Here is a 24,818-nt window from a genome sequence, read left to right as displayed (position 1 = left end):
ATTGAAAACAACCAGAGACATTTTTCTACACGACAGCATCATACAATTTTAACAGCAGTTATAAAATGAAAACAAAATTTCAACAACATACAAAAGATTAATATATGCCTTAATTGTATATTAAAATTACCAGCCAATGATAACAGTCTAACCGTGAACTAGAGTTGGGTTCACACAACTCCAGAGACCTCAAAATATAATATAGCTGATACTAGAGAGTGCTGCACTGGCAGAAGTGCCATCTTACAGCTGAGCCATGAAACCAAGATTTGGCCTCGAGGTGTAGGCAAAAGACCCCATTGCACTATTCAAAGGGAAGTTTTTCTGGTGTCCCAGTCCAATTTTTCTTTCAGTACACAACAACTGGTGTGCGCACACTGTTATACAGTTAGTCGCTGCTGTCAAATGAGAATTGAACTATTGCAAACTCCATCTCCCACACAAAAACAATTATAAATGCTCAAGATTTTTGATGTGTTTTGCACATACCTAAATTTCAATAGAATCATAGAATGATACAGCACAGGAGATACCCATCTGGTCTTTCATGTCATCTTTTTGTAGCTATACAAATATTCCCATACTCCTGCCCATTCTCTCAGTCCTGCAATGTTTTCCCCTTTTATTTACCCAATTTCCTTTTGGAAGTTACTTCTGTCACCCTTTCAAGGCAGTGTATTCCAGATGATAACTCGCTGTTTAAAAGGTTTCCTCATGTAATCTCTGGTTCTTTCCCAATCACCTAAAATCTATGTCCACTTACTTAACAACCCATCTGTCACTGAAAACAGATTCTCTTCATTTACTCTGAACACCTCGATCAAACCTCCTCTTAACCTCCTCTACTCTAATAGGAATAAAAGCGGAAGAACAGAAAAGGTAACACAGACATACCTGCGTGTATTTATTTTCTCCATTTACAACTGAAGGATATCCTTCAACTAACTTCAGTATTAATTTGACTAGTCGGGACGTCTGAGATGATGATAGAGGATCCCAAACGCTTTCTGCTAGACCTAAGGTAAAGATTCAAAAAGACTTACTTTCACCTCAAGATTTTCTGGTACTCATAATTGTCTTGGTGGAAATTGTTTGAAAGGGTGAAGATGGTGGTGTAGTAGCAATATCACTGAACTAGTAATCCAGATGCCCAGGCTAATGTTATGGAAAGCTGGGTTAAAATACCACCAGAGCAGCTGGTAAAATTTGAATTTAATTATTCTGATTACACTTATGGTAGTTATAGTACCAATTATAGCAAAGGATTAAACAGAAAGCAGATCTTGAACATGAATAATAACTCATACGCAAATATAATAGTACTTATAAAGATAACTTATTTGAAATGGAAAAATCAGGATCACTTTTTTTAAATAACCGAATAAATAATGGGAGACAATTTTACTTTTCTGTCACCATTCCAGTCGATTATTTTAGTAATAATTCCATATTTCTACAGTAGAACTTTGTATGGCAATTACTAGAATGCCAATTTCAGCTTCAGAGAGAGTCTTGCAATCAGAGTCAATAAACTAATTAAAATTAGGATTAATTTGTATATTTTTTTAATCTCACCATTTCTTGATTTTAAAAAATTGATATCTCTGCCACTCAAAGCAGTTTATATTTCCTGGCCTGTTATTATGGAAGACATGCGCCAGTAAAATACAACGTGAAATTGAATTTGTAAAGATTTCTGTAATTTGATCATAGCAGTTACCTTAATAAGCAGCTGGACACAGATAGATAAATGATACACAACAGTAATGAAATCAGGAAACATTGGCCAAATTAGGGGCGTTATTTGGATGCATTCTACCACGGGCCTTAAGGTATTAAAACTTTAATTACCTGTCAGTTTCGGTAAAACCACTTTTTCTACAATTGCAGGCAACAGGTATGTGTCAACATCATCCAGCTGTGGATCTTGCCCCTCTTCACAACCATAAAACAGTAACGATTCAAACCAGAGCATACTTTCAAAATCACGACAATTTGGCTATTTAGAAAAACACAAAGTGATTTATGCAATGTGTATTTATCTACTACAGTTAATATACAAACAAGTTGTAAAGCAATGGCATTAATCTTTATTTCCATGTCCAAAAAACGTTAACTGTTGAGATTTGCACCTTAAGGTAAGTAAATTTTACCCAAGCCCTGCTTGAAATAAAGGCTATTTTTTATTTTTCACTTTACAACAGCAATTATTACATGAATTTTCAGAACTGCATTTACAACTAGTGATCTAGAAATTGGGCTTCCATAGAACAGTACAGCACAGAACAGGCCCTTCGGCCCACGATGTTGTGCCGAGCTTTGTCTGAAACCCAGATCAAGCTATTTCCTCCCTATCATCCCGAAGTACTCCGTGTGCCTATCCAATAGCTTCTTAAATGTACCTAAAGTTTCTGACTCCACTATCCCTGCAGGCAGTCCATTCCACACCCCAACCACTCTCTGCGTAAAGAACCTACCTCGGACATCCTTCCTATATCTCCCACCATGAACCCTATTGGGCAGTTTCTATAAAGGAACTCAGCGATCAATCAAATCAGGTTGAAATGTCATGAGCCAGATCATTATTCAAAAAGGGAGACAAAAATCAGCTAACTATAGGCCAGTTAGCTTAACAACTACCATTGGGAAAATGTTAGAGTCCATTATAAAGGATGCAAAGCATTTGGAATTGCAGAATATAAATAATCATAGTCAACATGGCTTCATAAAGGGAAAATCATGCCTGACAAATTTATGAGAATTCTTTGAGGTGATAATGTGCAGGCTAGATAAAGGGGAACCAGTAAATGCAATATACTTGGATCTACAAGAAACATTCGATAAGATACCGCACAAAAAGCTACTTAATAAGAGCACATGGTATTGAGGATAGTATATTAGCATGGGTAGAAAATTGGTTAACCACTAGAAAACAGAGTGTTGGACAAGAGGACAGGACATTTTAAGGACAGCAACCTGTAGCTAGTGGAGTGCCACAGGGATTAGTGCTGGGTACAATTATTTACAATATATATCAATGACTTAGGTGAGGGAACTGAATGCACTATTGCCAAGTTTGTAGATGACACAAAAATAGGTGAGAAGGCAGCATGTGAGAAGTGGTGAAGATGACACCAACAGTCTACAGAGGGATACAGACAGGTTAAGTGAGAGGACAAAAATTTGGCAGATGGAATATAATGCAGGAAAGTGTGAAGTTATGCACTTCGGTAGGAAGGAGGAGGAAGCTGAATATTATTAAAATAGAGAAACAAATGCAGAACAGAAGGATTTGGGGATCCTCGTGTAAAAATCACACAAGCTAACATGCAAGTTCAGCTGGTAATAGGGAAGGCAAATGGAATGTTGGCCTCTATTTCAAAGGGAATGGAGAATAAAAATAACTTTACAAGGCACTATTTAGACCACACCTGGAATACTGTGAAAAGTTTTGGTCCCCTAATCTGAAGATTTTTTTTATTCGTTCATGGGATCTCAACTTCGCTGGTTGGACCAGCATTTACTGCCCTTCTCTAATTGCCCTGAACTGAGTGGCTTGCTCAGCCATTTCAGAGGTCATTTAAGAGTTAATCACATTGCTATCAATCTGGAGTCACATGTCGGCCAGGTTTCCTTCCAACAAATTTCCTTCTCTCGGGAAGATTAGTTACTCAAATGGGTTTTTACAACAATTAACAATGGTTTCATGGTCCAGAAATCCAGATTTTTATTGAGTTCAAAATTCAACATCTGTGTGGTGGGATTCAAACCCAGATCTCAAGAGCATTACCCTGGTTCTCTGGATTATTATTCCAGTGACAATATCACTACCTCCTCTTGGCATTGGGGGCAGTCCAGAGAATGTTCACTAGGTGGATCCTGGGTATGGAGGCATTTTCTTATGAGGAAAGGTTCAGTAGGTTGGACCTGTATTCATTGAAGTTTACAAGAATGGGAGGCGACCTTATTGAGACATACAGGGTTCGCAAGGGGCTTGATAGGGTAGATGCTGAGAGGGTGTTTCCCTTGTGGGGAGGGTCTAGGACCAAAGGGCATAATCTCAGAGTAAGAGGCCACCCAGTCAAGACAGAGGTTAAGAGGAATTTCTTCTCTGAGGCTGTGAATCTGCGAAATTCGCCACCGCAAAGGGTTGTAGAGGCTAGGTCATTAAGTATGTTCAGGGCTGAGATAGACAGATTTTGATCAGTAAGGAAATCAAGGTGGCAAAGTGCAGTAGAAGATTATCAGTCATAATTTCATTGAATGGCAGAGCAGTCTTGATGGGCCTAATGGCCTAGTTCTGCTCTGAAGTCTTATGAAAGGATGTATTCAAACTCACGTACAGATGGATAGCACATTACATTCACCCAAAACACAGCAAAATCCAATAATTAGTTATTGAATATAAAAAAGCCACAAGTAGTATTTTGCAGCTTTATAAAACTTTGGTGAGGTCGCACTTAAGAGTATTGCATCCAATTGTGATTGCCATATTACAGGAAGGATGTGGAGGCTTTGGAGAGGATGCAGAAGAGGTTTACCAGGATGCTGCTGGATTAGAGGGTATGAGCTATTAGGAGAGGGTGGACAAACTAGAGTTGTTTTTTCTGGTGCGGCGAAGGTTGAGGGGAGACCTGACAGAAGTATACAAAATTAAGAGAGGCATAGATAGGGTTGACAGTCAAAATCTTTTTCCCAGAGTTGAAATGTCTAATAACAGGAGGCATGTACTTAAGATGAGAGAGGGAAAGTTCAAAGGAGATGTGAGAAGCAAGTTTTTTTTTACACACAAAGTGGTAGGTGTCTGGAATGCGCTGTTAGGGCTGGTGGTGCAGGCAGATATGATAGGGGCGTTTAAGGGCCTTTTAGATAAACACATGAGTATGCAAGGAATAGAGGGATGTGGACCAACGGCAGACAGAAGGGATTAGATTAATTTGGCATCATGTTCAGCACAACACCGTGGGCCGAGGGGCCTGTTCCTGTGCTGTACTGCTCTATGTTCTACTCTCAAGATGGGGAAAGGGGAATTCGCAGAAAATATGAAGCTGATGTCTGAGTTCATGGAGAGCCCCCTATTTTGGATTTTCATTCCCTCCCCAAACCAAATAACAAGGCAATATTTCTGAGATAAAGGCAATCGCCATTTCAGACTTGTTTCAGAGTGGCTCATGATCTGAAACGACAATTATGTCTGAAACAGAAAGCAGATCTTGAATGTGAATATAACAACTTGCACACAAATATAATAGTGCCCACAAGGGTAAATTACTTGAAATAATTAGAGACAAGATCACATTAAAAAAAAATACTATAGCTTGGTGCTGTTGAAAATTCAACCCTATAATTGACATTAGAAGTACTTCCCTTTCATTTTTCTATCTTTTTCAATTAACAGTACATTTATTTATAAACATACAGAACATATTTTCAGATGAATAAAATTCTCTGTAGAATTTATCCATTTCACTCTATTTTTCATCAGCCGCACATGAGTTCCCAAGCATGTGTAGGCCATCTGTTCTCTGCCACTGCTCCTCTCCAACCACCCACAAGGCTGCTAACACCCCTGGTGATTCACAAAGCAACTTGTAATCCCCCTGTTGGGGAAGTCAAGTTTGGGAGTTTTCAATTGGGGAAGTCACATTCACAAAGTCAAAGCAATGTTCCACTATACAAAGTTTCAATAAACTCAAGAGCAACTCAGCCAGAAGTATATATATTTTTCAAGCAACCTCCAGTTCTCACCTCAAATGGATTCCATTTGATGAGTTGTAACCGAACAAGTGGATTAAGCAGTTTCGGGAGGCATAGACCAATATATGCATCTTTATAATGCGTGTAATACATTTTTCGCCAGACTTCAAATCGGGTCTTGATACAGTCAAGTGTGCAGAAATCATCTAACACATCTTCAAACACTTTCCTTGATTCATTGACAATTCGATCTACAAAAAAAATTAGTATTTTAACTGTTAAAATAGTTGCTCCATTACACAGACACACAGACAGACACACCCCTTATAGTGCCTTTTTGTTTCTTTATTCTTTCTTGGGATATGGACATCACTGGCAAAGCATTCATTGCCCATCCTTAACTGCCCTTGAACGGAATGGCTTGAGGGGGCATTTAAGTCAACCACATTACTGTGGATCTGGAGTCACAAGTAGGCCAGACTCAGATAAGGAAGGCAAATTTCCTTGCCTAAAGGTCATTAGCAAACCATATGGGTTTTTATGACAATTGGCAATGGTTTCATGATCCTTAGACTTTTAATTCCAGACTTTTCTTTCAGCTGAATTCAAATTTCACCTTCTGCTGTGGTGAGATTCAAATCCAAGCATTACCCTGGGTCTTTTAATTACTAGTCCAGTGACAATACAACTATGCCACAGTCTACAAATATACAAAATGTCTTAAATGGGCTTCCTGAAATAGCGGACAAACTGAACAGTATAAACAGTGCCTTTGCATTTGTCTTTTATGTAAAGCTTCTGCCCTATGGATGTCATTTCCTATGGCATCATTTTTACAACAATTTGAATAGCTAATACAAGATAATAACATTTCATTAATTGCAAATACTTGAGGACGGGGGTGTCGCATGGAAAAGTAGACTTTTTTATATTCATCTATTCAAAGACGTACAATCTATACATCTCTTAAAAGCAAAAGTGCTCTTTCAGACAAATTCAGTTTGTTTATTTATAATTTTATAGCAGACACCACATCCTTTTTGAGCATTACTTGGAAAACCATTCTGCAAACTACTTGCTTGTTGAAGCAGCCCTTGGGCAAATGTGTTCCACCAAAACAAATGAAAACAGGTCATCCCAAGTTAACTCAAAGAAGTCCATTCCTTGCCTATCATTTTGAATTCTAATGTGAAAAGATGAATTTTCCCACAGGATATATTTTATCAGCCACATACTAAAGTTTCCAGTTGTCAAAACACCTCCTTCCTTAAGCTTGCAACTGTATAATTTCAGTATATCTTGCAATAGGCATACCATTTTCTATATTAAAGCCATTGATATCTGTGGAAGTTTCTTCATCGTCACTTGACAGTCCTTCATGGTGTTCAGCCATCTTCCCTGCTTGCTCTCTGGCCAGTCTTCGACGTGCTCTAATTAATTAAAATCCACAGTTAAAATCTGGCATTTTCATCAGGACTGTTCTCTTATTCGTAACCATTTTTATTATAAAGCAATAGAAAGTCACAAAAATATACTTCATCCATTCATTGATTTCTGAAATATTACATATTCCTCTGATTTGCTCTGAACACGAGATTAGATGCAGAATCTTTGTCATTAGATACTTTTCTACATGACTGCAAAATGTCTTTGGTACTTTTCGCTAACAAACACCGAACATGTTTGCTCTCATTTAATTGGAGTTACAACTGAAACAGCACATGGACATGATGTGTATGAAGTACACAAAGACTAGTTGGACCTAGGGATAAATGATGTAGCTGCCTCCATTTAAAGGGCAAGAACTTGTATTTATGTAGTACTTTGACATAGTAAAAACAGCCCAGGGTGTTTCATAGGAATGCTAACACAATTTGATACTGAGCCACACAAGGAGATATGAGGGCAGATGACCAAAAGCTTGCTCTAGAAAGGTCGTAAAGGGGAAAAGGGCCATAGAGGCGACGAGGTTGAAAGGAGAATTCCAGAGCTTATGGCATTGGTTTTGGAAGACATGATCAATAGTGAGGTCGTTAACATCATTGATGCTAGAGAGGACAGAACTGGAGAAGTGCAAATATCTCAAAGGGTTGCAGGGCTAGAGAAATTAAATAGATAGGGAGAGGCAAGGCCATAGAGGGATTTGAAAACATGAGGAATTTTAAAATGGAAACTTTGCTCAACCAAGACCAATGTCGGTTAGGCCAGTAAGGGGTTGGTGGTTGAATGGGACTTGAAGAAAGTTAGGCAGCAGAGTTTTGGATGACCCCAACTTTACAGAGGGTAGAATGGACTGCAGCGGTTCAAGAAGGCAACTCGCCACCACCTGCTCAAGGACAATTAGAGATGGGTAATAAATCCTGGCCTATCCAACATCCTGTAAATGAATAAAACAAAATGAGGAGCTGCTTTAGGGGTGTGCTGGAATGATAAAATCTAACAGTAACTATGGCATGGATGAAGACTTCAGCAGCAGGTGAACTGGAGCAGAAGTACAGTCAGGTGATGTAAAATATGTAGAAAGAGTTGCTATCTTGATAGCATTCTGGTCACATATTTGAGCCATCAAGGTTTGACCTCAGACAGTTGCCAGGGTGGAGTCAGTGGCTATGGAATGTGCCAGGGACTGAAGACTATGGCTTCATAGTGAGATTGGCTATTTGGTACTTCAAACCTGCGCCTTCATTCAATATGACCATGTTGATGTGATTGTGGCCTTAACCCTGTCTGACCCCATAAAACTTGACTGCCTTGTCAATCAAAAATCAGTCTAAAGCAGCCTTGAATGTATTTAATGACCCAGGCTCCACTGCTCACTGTGAAGGGAATTCAAAACACCAACAACCCTCAGAAGAAATTCCTCACCTCCATCTTAAATGGGAGATGCATTATTTTTGAAACTATGCCCCCACATTCTAGATTTCCTCATGGGGAGATATCCTCTTAGTATCAACCCTGTAAAGCCCTCTCAGAATCTTAAGTTTCAATAAAATACCTCTCATTCTTTTAAACTCCAATGAGCATAGGTCCAACTTGTTCAATATTTCCCCTGAAGACAACTCCTTCATCCCAGGTACACGCCTGGTGAACCTTCTCTGAACTGCTTCCAATGCAAATATGCCGCTCCTTAAGCAAGGAGACCGAAACTGTACATAGTGTTCTAGGTACTGTCTCACCAATGCTCTGTACAATTGTACTAAGTCCTTCGTACTTCTGACTCTCCACCCTTCTTGCAATAAAAGCTAACATTCCATTTGCTTTCCTAACTACTTGCTGTCCTTCCATGATGACTTTTTTGCGATTTATGAACAAAGACACTTACGTCCCACTGTATTGCAAGTTCTGCAGTCTCCATTTAAATAATATTCTGCTTTTCTATTCTTCCTGTCAAAATGGACAACCTCACATTTTCTGACATTTCAGTCTATCTGCTAAATTTCTGCCTACTCACTTAACCTATCTCGTCCCTTTGCAGACTCCTTGTGGCTTCCTCACAACTTGTCATCCTACCCATCTTCATTTCTGAGACTTTGGTTACAATACAGTCATCAAAGTCATTAATATAGATTGGAAATAGTTGAGGCCACAGCACCGATCCACTAGTCTTCACAATATTCAGTTGGTGGAATTTTTCTGTTCCTTCTGTACTGGATGTCAAACAAGCAGTTTTCAAATGTAGAATGGGTAACTTTAAATATGCAATCATACCTTCGAGCCTCTCTCTCTGCAATCCTTCGTTGTTTGGCATTTTCTTGATACAAAGCACGATCACGACCAAATGAATCCAGACTTGGTGCCATAACAGTTTTACCTGCAAATATAAAGTGGACAAAATTACCAAATGCTCTTTCAAAACACTATCAAGTAACAATTAACTTTAATTTTCATTGACCACAAAATTTAAGCCTACTGAGACCTACACCATTAGGAACTTGTGAACTGAGTCAGGTTGAGTAAGAACTAATACAACTATTGGTGAAGTTAAAGTGGTTAGAGGTAAGTGAGGAGAAAGAAAGAGTAAAATTACATTTTTAAATAAAATGCATTCATTGTTAAATTTAAACAATTCAATTCTTGGCAATACATAATTTCACAGGCAATGATGCAATTTTCTACCAATTAACGTGTATGCATCAAGTATTGAAAATTAGGAAGTGTTATGAAATAAGCAGGGATCTCTCATCAAAGACTTTGTTGAGAGATCAGCTTTATGACACTTGGAAAACCCGAAGCACAGAACAATCTTTTCCCCTCAGTTGAACCAGCAATTAAGAGATTTAATATTTCCCACTGAAGTGTGGCACTATATAAAAAGCTGTATTAAAATAAACAAAGGGAAGGATTCTTTGCATTGTGATGTTTCTGTACTGAAGGAGATCAGCTGTTGAGATCAGCTGGTAAAATCAGCGGTGCATGCAAGCCTCAGAAAGCCGTTACGCTCCTCTAAAAGTTTCTTTCTGTTCAAATCACAACCTGATAAAAGAGTGAATAATCGAAGGGTGATTTGAACCCTCCGTGCAAAAAATATTGAGCAAAACAAATCTTACTTAGAACTATTCCTCTCTAGCTAAATAAATTGCTTTCAAAAGTATACTGATGTTGTCAGTTTAGCTGTATCTAACCTAAAACCAGAGCCAAAGTTACCTTTTACGTAATAGCAAAACAAGTATCCAATCAAGATTTCCCCATAAAATTGGTCCACCTTGCATCTCCTGAATAAGCTACTTTGTTGCACTTACCCTACCTGTACTAATTTCTTAAAAAACGTATCAAACCATTCCCTCGCTAACTTCAAACCAGTCTTGTATGCTCAATTAATATGCATTTTTATTAATCTAATGTATTACAATGAACAAGGCTGTTCAATGAAAAATAAAAACCTTCAAGATGGACTGACTTGAATGGCTTGAATATTCCGATGATTCATCTTTAATATCATCTTGCCGTCTCTGGACAAACCGGGCAGCCCGCTGTTTCAGCAGCTGGTGCATGGCAGATTCAAGGTCATTAACCAGGGGTACCTGAAAAATATAACACACTACGTAATACCTAGGCCCTTTATAATAGGCCCTGGTCTGCGCAAGTTATACCATGGGTACAGTTTTAAATTCGAGCTAGTCCCTGCAAATATTCAACTACAGTGGGCAAAGTGATGAAAAATATTAGAAGATTATTAGAGCTTCACATTTTCTTACTGAAATAATTTCCACATTCTCAGTCAGTCTGCTATTTAGCCAAACGTATCTGGAAAGTTAAAATACACTAATGTTTTTACTGTAGTTTCCAATTATACTGTAAGTGGACAAAAATGGTTATTTCATTTTTGCCACCGATACCCTTCATGAAAAGCCTGTATATATGCACGTATAAAATAAATCCAAATTAAAGCAAAAAATCCATTCAAAATATCGTGAATCTTCTCATCTTGAATTTCTGGCCGTCCATCACACAATATTCCAAAAGGATCGAAAGACACCAGCAGTTATGTACCCTGGCACTATAGTTTAAACCAACAATGTATTTCCTGCGTTACTGGAAAGTAAAGCACTATTAAACAAAAACATTTAAGCAGCATTTGTGCTGAACTGCAATGTGCCATAATGGAAATTTTCTCAGTGGAAAGCAGTTTAGCAAAAGTGTCTTCCAGATTTGGCCATTTAAGCAAAATTCTAATGCTTTACGTTATTAATGATTGTTTGAGAGATTAAATATCCAGTGGAGGATGCAAAATGGAGCATAGCATAGTTTACTCTATGTTTTGCAGATCTTCTACATGAAGAAGAATCATTTTTTATTCATGTTTATTCTTGATTTTTAAAAAATAGACTTCCAAATTCCACTGCCACAATGTCTAGTGAAACACAAGAAATAAATAAGCGTTTACTTTCTGTATTTTATAGAAGAATAAATCACTCATCTATGGTTATAAATGCCTCATGTACAGGTCACCTGAGCAGCGCAATTGACAGTTTTCCTTTAAAACGGGCATCATTTGTTGATAACTTGACTATTAAGTTTTTTGTCTGCTTTTTCTCCCATTTTCAATCACTAGGTCAAAGTCTTTTGCTTATATCATCAATATGGTGAATTTACACAAAGCTTGTCTAACTTAAACCAGAGCCTGCCATAAATTCATGTCAAATTGTTACCTTGGGGCTAAGTTTATGTTCACAACTTTCTGACCTAATAAAGCTTTTACTCAAATGCTCATCAATATTTTCACTTTTCAGATGTTGACAGGCCTCTTTACAATTTTCAGATATGTCTTTTAAAAAAATATTGCCATGTTTACAACTCATTACAATCTTACAAGGTATAAAGATAAAAACTGACAAGTGTGAAAACTGCCATGAATTTATCACCCTTAACTATCACAATAAATTAACACCCCATTGCAATATATAAACATCCTATATCCATTTAAGAGTTTCTTAGAACTGAAGCCAACTCTCATCCATTGCATTCTGATTTCCAAATGACAATGAATACACTACGCAGATGCTTTAGAGCAAAGAAAACAAATTGATACAGATCACTCTCAGTAAGTAGCCTACTGACAGAGTGTAAAACAACTGATTGTGGTGTAGCTTTTGCTTCAAACTATTCAACTTAAAGTATGACGTCCCATTCTGAAATAACTGACTGTACATTGTGACAAAATGAGTCACTTCACTCTACCAAGAATCTTTTGACAATCCAACATTGCAATCTTCGTGGGATTTTACCCAAAAGGAAGTGCAGTCATTCAAAATATATTAGAGACAAATTTTAAATTTAGGATAAATACTGCATAAAGGAAAGATAGTCATATACTTGGAATGAAGCATCACTATGTAAGACTTCACTATAACATTGCAAACTACTGCAAAACCATGCGAAATTGATGGCCAATTATGTAACACATTTTGAATGATGCAACCAATTCATCCTGTATTATATGATCTTTAAGATATAAACAGGAAATTAAAAACATTGATCTGATCTCTCCAATTGTGAATAGCACTGTTAAGCATGGCTCACTACCCCTCAACAAAAACATTAGCTAACAATATCAATAAGCTCTCTGATTACAGAACAATAATACTCCATTGCTTGTGAAGATCTGGAGAGAAACATTTTTATTTTTTCCACAGGACAGTTTTTAAAGCGAGCGCCATTTCAATGCGGCGTGTTTGCTAATTCATCAGTTTAGTTTCAGATGAACAAAGAAAAATATTGAAGTTTTAAACTTTATTTTAAAAAGTATCTTTCTCAAAGTCAAGATGACAAGTAAATTAACACAAAATGTAGCTTTGGGGTTGATGACAAATATTGAAAATGAAGGCTCTGAGAGCTACCCAAAGTTATATATACGTGGGTTCACTTTCTGTCCCACCCTCTCAGTCAAAGGGGAAATAATTTTGTTAAAGAAGGCAAAAGGTGGGAAGTGATGTGAGCATTTTTTCTCATGAAAATAATGAAGACAACTTTCCATGTGTGGACTATTGGGTAGCATATATTCTTTCTAGTCAATATGTGCATGTTGCAATTGTACTTCACTCTTTCCAATGTGGATGAACATGAGAACAATTTCTGTCTTGACTCACTCATGAAAGACAGTGTGGCTTGTGTGTACAAAATGGTGACGACCAAATGATAAACTTTACTGAATTTCAGAAAAAGCGGACTTGTAAAAGTCCCTAAAAAAAAACTTTAATTTCTTCTCTCTCTCAGCCCTCCCTTCCAATTCCTTGATGGGCCAATGGCAAATTCCATTTGCACATGCTGTTGAATGAAATAAGGAAGAAGTTCATCTGTCAAATTAACTTTGACAATAATTTTCCTGTTTATTGGGCTGCCCAACAATATTATTTATCATTTTTTGTTACTGCTGTTACTTATAACCTGAACAGGTCCCGGAAATAACAAACTTACATTTATTTAGTGTCATTCACATCCACAACCAATGAATTGCTTTTGAAGTGTTGTCACTTATGTCAGGGTGATTTACGATTTTAAATCTGCAGCTATCGTTTATTATGTATACACAAGAGTAACATTTCTAAGAAAAAAGTAAATGCCTAGTCAGTTAAAACTATAACCATTCTTTATGTAATTTGTTTTCAGTCTAGCAATATAGCACAGCATCGTAGTTGTCAGTGGCCATTCTGGAGATAGAAGTCGAAACTTCCTCAGCAAAAACTTGAACTGGTATGAAATCTCAACTTTTTGTTTTTAAATAAATTAAGCGAGATCACTGAAACCTATATTATTTTGCAACCCTGTCAAAAAATTGCCATTCATGTCACTAGTCCATATTAGTTTAACATGTTTAGTTGTTTCTTGCCATTAGAGTAAGACATGAGCAGTAACTTTTCCATCTTCTGAAGCAGTTCATATTTATGGTCGTTAGTATTTATTCTCAAATGTGGGCACTTGAGTTTCTAACAATTATAACTCTCGGTTACTTTTTCCAATCAAGTGAGTCATGATTCAAGATTCATAGCGCAGTCTCACCCAATAGCAAAGTAAATCATACTACAAAATGTGTATGTTCAACAAGCTGAATGTTTTAGTTTGTTAATGTCCTCGGTTCTCAGAATAGGTATTTGCATTTCTTGAGGTTCCAGGGAAAAATTAAGGACTATCCTGTATAGTTTCAAAATGTCATCTTAAGAACTTGTAAACAACGGATGGTAGTTATGGAGAATGTGGTAAAATATAGTACATATTCGGGAAAGAGCAAACAATGTCCACAATAAATTGGCAAGCTCCAAAGGGAGCAGAGTTACCATAATGTATCTATTACAGAATAAGAATGTTTCTTCAAGGCATTTTGAACTGTGTACTATTGAAAAACTTGTGTTTATATAGCATATTCACATCTTCAGTATCTGCCCCGAAGCACTTCACAACAAATTATTTTGTAATGTAGAAGGGCGGCATGGTGGCACAGTGGTTAGCACTGCTGCCTCCCAACACCAGGGACTCAGGTTCAATTCCAACCTTGGGCGACTGTCTATGTGGAGTTTGCATGTTCTCCCTGTGTCTGCCTGGGTTTCCTCCCACAGTCCAAGGTTAGGTGGATTGGCCATGCTAAATTGCTCAAATGTCCCTGGATGTGTGGGTTAGGGGATTAGTGGGATAAATACGTGGGGTTACAGGGATAGTCATGATGTGGAGATGCCGGCGGCGTTGGACTGGGGTGAACACAGTAAGAAGTCTCACAACACCAGGTTTAAAGTCCAACAGGTTTATTTGGTAGCAAATACCATAAGCTTATGGTATTTGCTACCAAATAAACCTGTTGGACTTTAACCTGGTGTTGTGAGACTTCTTACAGGGATAGGCCAGGGTAGGATGTTCTACCAGAGATTGATCGATGAATTGCCTCCTTCTGCACTGTAGGTATTCTACGATTGCAAATCTCCCTCTTTCTCCTCTATTCTAAGAATACGGTAGCTAATTTGTTTGAAGCCAGGGCCCACAACAAGCATTGACATAAATGATCCGATAATCTTCTTAAATGATGCTGACCGAGAGATTAAAAATTAGTCAGGACCCTAGGAGAACTCAAACAGAACCTTTTTACCCAATTCTTTACCCTAGGGAGAGGTTTGGGCCTTATTTTAACAGCTTTGAAAGATAGTACCTTTTGATAGTGCAGAGTTACACACTGAAGTGTGTATGCATGTCTCAACAGGTCGATGTGATACTTCTAGTGTGTGAGTGAAGCTTTCCGCTTGTGTGCCAGTTTGCTTCTCATTTTTAAACTATGCTACTGGCTAGCAGCAATGCAAAAAAAAGAGCCAATGTACAAGTCTTTCCCTGTCAATACAATCTCTCCTTTCAGCACTCCTCAGCTATGCCTCCCCATGGCAAAACACCAAAACTGGGTCTCTCGTGCAGTCGCCCAACACTCTGACACTCATAAACCAAACTCCCAGCTATGGGCAAATAGCTTCACTGTTTGGTGGATACCTTGGGAGAGTTGAAGGCTAAGGGAGCAAACACACAAAAATCTGGAATCCAATCCTCCAGAAACTCCTGCAACCAAGCCAGTGCTAAATATAGCGCTTTGCATTCCTTTGGAGTCAACTGGGGAGGCCAGGAGTGGGCCCCTGATGTTTGGGCAGCTCAGGGTCTTCATATATTTTAACCAGGCTTGCGAGGAGAGGGCATTCTATTTTCACCGCAGAGCAATAAATAACACGGGAGGCAGCAGTTATAAGTACTCAACTCAACTTAGCCGGTGTAGAGAATGGGCTGATTCTGATGGTGGGAAGGATCATTGTGTCCCACTTTTCAGCCACTGCCCACCTCAAGCGGTCAGCCTCCACATTGCAAGGTGCTGAAGCCCACCACAGGCAATTGTGCTTGGGAGTCTCTGCTCAATGAGTGGACACTCTGCATGGGTTTCCTCCCACAGTCCAAAGATGTGTGGGTTAGGTGGATTGGCCATGCTCAATTGCCCCTTTGTGTCAGGGGGACTAGCTGGGGTAAATGCATGGGGTTACGGGGATACGGCCTGGGTGGGATTGTAGTCGGTGCAGACTTGATGGCCAAATGGCCGCCTTCTGCACTGTAGGAATCTATGAGTCTATGATAAATTGCACCAGACAAATTAATTGCTTGGAAGGGCACTGGAAGAGGCAAGATGAAACTAAAAGTTCACCTAGTTGAGAAAAAGATCCAGGGAAAACAGAGGCCAGAGAACTATGCACCTTCTCAGCCTATAATCTTCCTCTGCAGCAAATGTGGCAGAGATGACCACGCCAGAGTGGGGTTCTTCAGCCACACCAGGCACTGCTTAGCAGAGTTAACCACCACAATGCAAACCATCATCTTACAAGTCAGAAGGCTGCCACACAAAAATGTCAGCCTGGAAAGGTGCTCAAGTCTCTGGATTGGAAATAAAGATGTGGAATGCATCTGAAAAAGTATTCAACTATATTGAAGTTTGCATTTAAAATGTACTTTGGGCTCAATGCTTGAACATTTGGAAAGAAAAATATGCACACAAATTTGAATAGTTCTAATGACATGAAAAAGGACAATAAGTAACTGGCAATTTGAGAGGTTCAAAGACATTCCAATTGCTGGCTTTTATCAAAACAATGCATTCGGCAGTTTTGCTTCACAATATTTACAGAAATTAAAAGGTAACCACACTGTATTCATTTCCATAGTCAGTTATACACTCCAAGATGACCTGAGGTTTTTAAGATCATAAAGGAGATTGACAATGTACATTAAGCTAAATTGTACATTGCTTTTAAACTGGTATAAAAGCTTGGGAACTAAAGCAAGTTGGAATCAATAAGGAGAGATATTCCTGGAGACAAATAGCAGAGATATAATGGTGGAAGGGATCAGAATCAAGCAACAATTCCTTTTTGCTGGGCGAAATGGTTGTTTTGAATTCTTCAGTAGTGTATGCACAACTCTAGATGGACAACAATAAAGAATTAACTACCTCCAGAGAACGTATTATACTTTTTTATAAAATAGCAGTTTGAATTTAAGAATTTCTCTAACTGGAGTTAGTTACTACATTTCAAGGAACACCATCAACAGACATGCTTGACTAACAATCGAGAATGTTCCAGTCAAAACTCAAACCAAGGAAGTTGCAAACTCAAAGCATATCCTGTTTGAAGTTCAAACAAAGCTTAACCTGTCACTTTGACTTCAAGTTTTTTTTACCTTTGTGTGGATAGTGCCAGAAACTATTCTGGGTGGGTAAGGGGAGGGGTACGTTACGTTTTGGTTGCTTAATTGCTGTTCCATCTTTATGACATTTCACAGATCATTTCCTTCAACAAATGTATTGAGAGTTCTCACCACACTACTTATTAGAAGATATATTTTATATTAGTTTATCTGACAAGTGGCAATTTTTCAATGCCAAAGGGTATTTTGTTACTTCATGAGCTGGAACTCTTAACTGGCTAAGAATTCAATGATTAATTTAATACAAAAATAAATCACACCCATGCAAAGGTCATGAAGTTTCAGCTTTCAGGCAGACTGCCAATGAATTCACTGAATAAACACCTGTACATTAGACAATTCATTTTATAAAAGTTGTGCAGATGGCTTATAACCCAAGATATCCTCCAAACTCATTTAATAAAACTAACAGCTTGAAAATTAAAGTTTACTTCCAGTTTAACTCATCCAGATTCCTTTCAAGGTTTGATGGGAGGATTTTAAATTCATCCCAAAAATCACAGGAACTCTAGATTCAATCTATTTTGTGACACCATCCGGAGGTTTAGATTATGGTTATTAAAATATGAGACTGCCTGCAGCTCTACAAAATGTGTTTATGCGTAAAAAGTAATGGCTAATAACAAAAGGTGACAGCAATGATAAGCATTTATCACTTTTCCTTACTGTGAAGTCATACTTTCCCAAGAAATTGACTAAAGATTGTCTCTATAAAATTGGTGAATAATTGTCTGCACCTACTTTGTCACCACAGAATACATTTGTTGCCCAACATAATTCACTTGTTATCTGATTTGTAGAATAGTTTTTATTTGGTGAGCGTGTCTATTAGTCCCATTATTTGCAACTCTTTCATCCCTACCAAGCCCATCCAGAGGCACCCGAGCCACTCACCAATGCTCAAGCTGACTATTCGGAACCACGAATGTGGCTCATTGGAAAAGCAACTCCTCTTTTTGGAAGCAATTGCTTTCACCACAGTAACAATACTCAGTGGACAACAGACATAAGTCCAAGTTACAATGTAGTGTACAACGCTACAATGTAGTCATTCTTTTTTTCTGAACGCATCTATTTGATGTTTTAAACCAACTCATTAGCTCGAAAACAATCAATTTAACTAACACCACGAGGTGGCCAAGGTATTAAACGGAAACCTCCTTCATGGCATTCTCGATCTGTGCGCCATTTCACTTCACCAAATATGGTGAACTACTGTTCATCAACTACTGTTTTCTCAGGAAATAGAAAATATTAAAAAGCACAAATAAAAAGACTAAGAACTTACATTCTATGTAATTACTTGGACAATTACATTAGGTTTTAGCAAATGCAAAATCTTTAGGCTACATTCCTAGAATTAGTTGTGAACCCTAGCAGTTGCCTACTTTCACAAAATGTAAATGGAGATAACAATGTTTTTTTGTAATACAGTGAATTACTCTTGCTATCCCATTAATTCCCCCTCTTGCTTTAAAATATTCAACTACACCACAGTTAACCCACCTACCTTTCTCTAGCACTGTTATACTGAAAGGAGCAATATTCACATTTTTTGAAAGGAATCTGGTGGATGGTGGCTAAAATATCAAGTACCCAAGGACAAGATAGAGGTTACCCCCAGTTTACTTCATTGGTATAGTGGCATCTGTGGTGAGGACCCTTAATACATAGAATGTAATTTTTTTGTTTTACTTACAAGTAGGAAGTCCATAAACAATTACTTCAACTTACCTTTTCGTTGAAACACTCAAGCAAGTCTCGGACATACCCTCGCATTTCTTGAAAAAATCTATACCGTCCACTATCATCTGTGATGCCTTCGAGTCTTTCTATTGTTTTAGATGAATTTTCCAGATCTTCATGAAGTTTGTCAAGCCGCTGCTGATTTGTTTTGTGCACATCTTTCATTGAATCCAACCTAACAACAACAGCAATCCATGAAAATTATTTTCACCATTGACCTTAAAGACTAAATAGGAATATTTCAAATACCAATCAAATCTATTCGCTAACCAAATGTTATTACATCTCTTCTATGATATAGCATTGCGAATAACCTCATAGTTTGACTAGGAAATTATCCCAAGCATCTGTATACAGTTAAACTTGTTCTCAGTAGTGACAAATACACTCCCCAAATTCAAAACACTGCAAGTGCTTTGCGCTGCGCCATTAATAAATGCAAACTCTAAAGCCACAGCATTATTGCGCTATTGGTTTGAAATTGCTGGCTGCAAAGTCCAATTTGTCAGCACACTTGAGCAGTAATACAAGCTGCCTCAGGTAGATGAAGCATCTTTGCATGTATGTGTAGCATAGGTAGTTCCAGCCCCACAGATAAACTTTGAATGTTTGGGCATGAAGGTAAGCATATTTTGCACTCTTAAGAAAATGTAAAAAGGGCTCACGAGGTCCAATGGATCATTGTACCTAAACACTTCAAATCTGGATCAATACCTCTGTGAAGTCAGCTCAAGTACAGTAAGAAACAGAAACCGTGAAAATGAAAATCACTCTGAAGCAAGCAGAAGTACCAGTATAACTTATCCTGAGTGCAATTATACATTTCCTTTGATTTTTGATTCAAATCAAAATTAATTATAATGCAACCCACTTTTGGCACAATCCCTCTCTCGTTGTTTTCTACTCTAGTCTATTATTTTCCATTCAGGTGTAGAAACTGACCCAAAAGTATTCATGGATCAACTGGCAGCATGAAATAAAACAAAGCCAAGAGTAGTAACCTTGGGAATTATCAAGCTACAGCAAAGGCTAAAATGATCACCTAATGGAATAATGTCTTGTTAGGCTGGGCAAGAGAGCAACTGCTCTAAGATTTCATTTGTTTAACTGATGTTAATGAAGAAAATAGTTACATTGTAATAGATCAGATTAGTGCTGGGAATATCTCAGAAAATAGATGCCCTTTAGTGTTTTCCAAGAATGTATATTTCTTTGCTTGTTTTGAAATAAAATTATGGACCCAATTATTGACCCTCAATTGTGTCAACAAAGCCAAAAAATCTATATCCATCTAATCGGTATACCTATACTGTCTGTTACAGATTTCAGCCTCAAGATTTTCTTCAAAACTATTGACAACACAAATATTCTCCATCCTCTTATTTAGCAACACGTATTGAAGACTTGCAGCCTCAAAGAACCAAGATGTTTACATACAAATTACCTCTATTTAGAAAGCTTAGATTTTCCCTTTCTTGGACTTCATGGTAGATGTGAATGGACTGTATAATTCAAGTCAACTGAATAAAAACAGCTGCTGTCTTTGAAATAAACTTAGTCTCACTGTACTAAAAGTTGCAACTGATTCAACACAATTGGTCAGATAAACTTTCACTTCACAGTAGAAATATGTAATACATTTTCAGTCAATTAAATCTTGCCTTATGTCACACTTGAACAAGACTCTCTAAGATCCAATTCTTTAAAAGTTATTAGGAACAGTTTCAGAAGTGCAAATATGATATTGCATTCTTAAAACACAAAAGACTGCAGTCACACAGTCATAAGCGATGTCGTGTTCCAAGACAACATCGAATACTGGTTGATGTCTTCTTATGTAGAATGTGTGCTGCTTAGTGAATGTCCCACGACACAATTCTGTCACTTCTTCAGCAGGCTATTTTGTGCCTGAAGGATAAGAAAGCTACAGCACAGGTCTCAGAAGCCTGTTTGAGAGAGCTGGTCTGCCCTACCTGTCTTTAAGGCGTTTCTTTACCAAATCAATAGTAACAGGAGGCATCTCATTAATGGAAGGTTTGAAAGCAATAGCATTATCTGTCTTGATTGGTTTAGACTCTGTTGTTCCATAGGAGCTATATGTAAATGGAAGGTTGTAGGAAGAACCATATGGTATAGCATGGTAGCTGTTCTGGTAGTAAACATTAGCTGGATCTGTAGGATGGCTGCTTTGCACCTATATAGGAAAGAAACAGTATGAGTACATGTTTTTAATAGCAAGTGGCTAATCTTCTGAAGAGAAAATACAAATACCTAAGAGTTTTGCTGAATACCTTAACATAACACAAAACCTGACAGGACTAAATATCTCAATGCTTTTAAGCCAAGCTTTTCATAGGAGCAACAAAGCAGTAAAAGGAAATTAACTGTAATAACTTTGATCTCTTCAGCATACTGCTGACATACACATATTTAGAATAAAATGTGTTTATCCCCTTTCTCACGGGGATATATTTTTACACAGAATGAAAATCCATTGGACACATTTTTAAATTAAAATCTATATATTTTGGAGAACTACAAGAGTTTCGGGAATTAAATAATATTTTGCACTAATTGCACCTTCCAGAGTGATCGCGTCTCTTGGTAGAAAGTTTGTTCACTATTTGAAGCAGTCAACTACTAAATGAGACTGAATAAACATTAAAAATTTACTTTAGGATGCAAGGCTATCAGATTGTTAACACTATAGAAATATTTTGGTGGTGACTGAAGTAATAACTGAAAATGATTATGTTCATATTATAATATGTAACGCTATAAATACTTCTACATAACTATTTTCAAAATGGAAAAATGAACTTAAATCAAAATTTCCAGTCAACGTAAATTAATAGATTAGAGCAAAATGTTACCTGAGGGACACTAATTCCTTTCCTGATCTGCTCCTGTTCCCACATCTTTAATTCTTCATCCTGCTCTGTTGTGTCCAGTGCTTCGTCATCACTTCCTTCAATCCCTATTCACAAACAGAAACAAGTGAAGGTGGCACACAGTACAGCACATATCTCCACAACACTGATAACTCACGGTTATTTTAATTAAGCGGTGCTTTTTTAAAAAAAAGCATTTGTACATGGGGTGCGGGCATTACTGGCTAGACCAACATCTATTGCCCATCTCTAATTGCCCTTTCTTGAACTGCTGCAGTCCATGTGTTGTAGGAACACTCACAGTGCTGCCTGGAAGGAAGTTCCGGGATTTTGACCACGTGAGTGAAGCAACATCAGTATAGTTCCAAGTCAGGATGGTACGTGTTTTGCAAAGGAACTTGGAGGTGGTGCTCCCGTGCATCTGCTGCTCTTGCCCTTCTCAGTGGGAGATATCTCGGGTTTGAGACTTTTAGGGACCTTGAAGCTTTTCCCTGTCTGGTTGATGCTTTATAACTACAAATCATGAAGCTTCCACCTCACTGAGGAAGCTTCATCCACATCTCATAACCTGCTCTGAAAACTCTATTCACATTTTGACAGCTGTGACACATTCTACCACAGCTGTTGAAACAATCCACAATGTTCTAAAACACCATACAACTTGCTAAAAACAAATTCAGTTCATCCTTTCCCCCAATGTTAATGAATGCTTAATTCTAGATGAAATTCTAGATTCCAGATTCAGATCTGCATCTTTGCCAAAATGCTGAGTTCCTACAGCTTAAATCGATAACGACAATATATTGCAATGCTTTAGTGATCCTGGAGCACTGCTAATGTATCAACGCTAATAATGTGACACCACAAACCAATTGTATCTGGACGAAGAAACAACATAGCCATATTAGATATTTTGCCTACCTTTGGTCATTTGTTAAAGTAAAAGTGCAATATCACTTTAAAAAGATTTAAAGAAACACACGGTGGCTCCAGTAGCATTCCTGGCTTTTTTGAGGATTGAGGGAAGTAAAACAGTATGTAAAGCAGATGGAATGAATGTTCATAGAATCCCTACAGTGCAGAAGGAGGCCATTTGGCCCATCGAGTCTGCGCTGAACACAATCCCACCAAGGCCCTATTCTTGTAACCCCACATATTTACCCTGCTAATCCCCTGACACTAAGGGTCAATTTATTATGGCCAATCAAACCTACCCCGCACATCTTTGGACTGTGGAGGAAACCGGAGCACCCAGAGGAAACCCACGCAAACACAGGGAGAATGTGCAAACTCCACACAGTGACCCAAGCCGGGAATCTAACCCAGGTCCCTGGCGCTGTGAGACAGCAGTGCTGACCACTGTGCCACGTGGAATTTTAATTCCAAACAAGTAGTTTTTCAATAGTATTCAAAACACCCTGGCCCTGATTATGCAGCAAAAATAATACTGGGGCTATCAGTACTCATGTTATTAAAAAGTAAACTGGGCATCTATTTTCAATCATGCATGTGCAGCCGAACTTAGAAATCAGAAAGAGTTGCTGTCCTAAATTCTCGGCATTCAAATATATGGAAGGGTGCAAACTTGCAAGACTTATGTAAGCTCGCCAGAAAATGTTAGGGCTTGTCCATTCCAGTACAAGTACTTTTTAATGCCATGTTAAGTTTTAATTACTGCCAAACAACCTCTATAGCACCGAAACTTAACTCGTACAATCGAGTCTCATTCCTTCAATTCCTTTTAATTATTGAAAACGTTTTAAAAAGTGCATTTTAAAAATACTTAATCTTTCAGATTCTTATCTATTGGTCTTAATCCCATCTTTCTTTTTCTCTGAATGTTACTTTTCTAAATAGATTTGGTATTGAACAAATTCTAACTTAAGCGTGACACTTCTTGGTTTAGACTCCGCACCCATCCATAAGAATTTGTCTATATAATTAGCTGATACATAACCGTTTCCCCTGTCAACATAGGTTCTAGGTCCCATGGTTAGGGTACCTGTTGAAATTGATTTCTAATGAGTAAATATTCCAGTACAAAAGGTCATAGAAAGTTTGTAAGCAGTGTGCATTCAGGCTCAAAGGACTGAATGGCCTACTCCTGCTTCTAGTTTCTATGAATAGGTGGCAGTTTGTTCATCAAATCCAGGCAGTTAAATTATGCTTTACATACTACAGTTGCCCTGAGCAAGTACTGACCTATTTCTTCTGCAATCTTTTGCCTTTGTGTTTTTTCCTTTACTGAAAAAACAATCCTGCGTTTCTCATCATCGTCATCACTAGCATCATTCTCATCTTCACGGACTAGTCGGTTTGTACTTGTCTCAATTTCTACAGCTGGACAATCCCCAAGTTCACGAGCCATTTGTCTCCTTTTGCGAGCAGCATGGATAAAAGCAGCATCTGGAATTTCACCTAAAGAAAATACGCCGCATTACGTTTGCAACTGCATTGTTTCCTTTAAAATAACACATCTGGTTTTTAATTTACATCCCTGAAAATTATGCACTGCACATACTATCTGGTTTCCAAAGTCTTTAAATCACATTATACAGTAGAAAGTCACAAAAGTAGCTTAAAATACCAAATATAATGGTAATAAAGGGCAGCTTCCATTTTATTTCCTAAGAAAGGCAGATTTTTTGTTGCAATATAGTAAAGTAGCTTTAGAAAGGGTCACAACGAAAAGTGATTTGCAGTGAATTATTTGCTCAGTTCCTTTTGGAAAATATTTTCACTCCTGCCAGGACATTTTATGATAAATTTTAG

At 37.9% G+C, this 24,818-nt stretch overlaps 1 protein-coding gene across 1 annotated transcript in view; it reads right to left on the bottom strand.

Annotated features, from left to right (window-relative positions):
* paxbp1 (PAX3 and PAX7 binding protein 1) overlaps positions 1–24,818 on the bottom strand; it is a 46,525-nt gene that overhangs the window by 9,343 nt on the left and 12,364 nt on the right. Inside the window, exons 4-13 of the mRNA XM_078232817.1 lie at positions 24,249–24,464; positions 22,029–22,132; positions 21,129–21,349; positions 19,144–19,330; positions 10,595–10,718; positions 9,406–9,508; positions 7,012–7,127; positions 5,749–5,948; positions 1,852–1,999; positions 895–1,016 (exon numbers count right to left, since the gene is read on the bottom strand). Coding sequence (XP_078088943.1) covers positions 895–1,016; positions 1,852–1,999; positions 5,749–5,948; positions 7,012–7,127; positions 9,406–9,508; positions 10,595–10,718; positions 19,144–19,330; positions 21,129–21,349; positions 22,029–22,132; positions 24,249–24,464 — 1,541 coding nt within the window. The remainder of the gene's footprint in view (positions 1–894; positions 1,017–1,851; positions 2,000–5,748; positions 5,949–7,011; positions 7,128–9,405; positions 9,509–10,594; positions 10,719–19,143; positions 19,331–21,128; positions 21,350–22,028; positions 22,133–24,248; positions 24,465–24,818) is intronic.

This window comes from Mustelus asterias, chromosome 17 (genome assembly GCF_964213995.1).
Source record: "Mustelus asterias chromosome 17, sMusAst1.hap1.1, whole genome shotgun sequence".
In the NCBI taxonomy this organism is placed as follows: domain Eukaryota; kingdom Metazoa; phylum Chordata; class Chondrichthyes; order Carcharhiniformes; family Triakidae; genus Mustelus; species Mustelus asterias.
The sequence above is the reverse complement of the archived record's forward strand: the minus strand, read 5'-3'. Positions and strand labels throughout refer to the sequence as shown.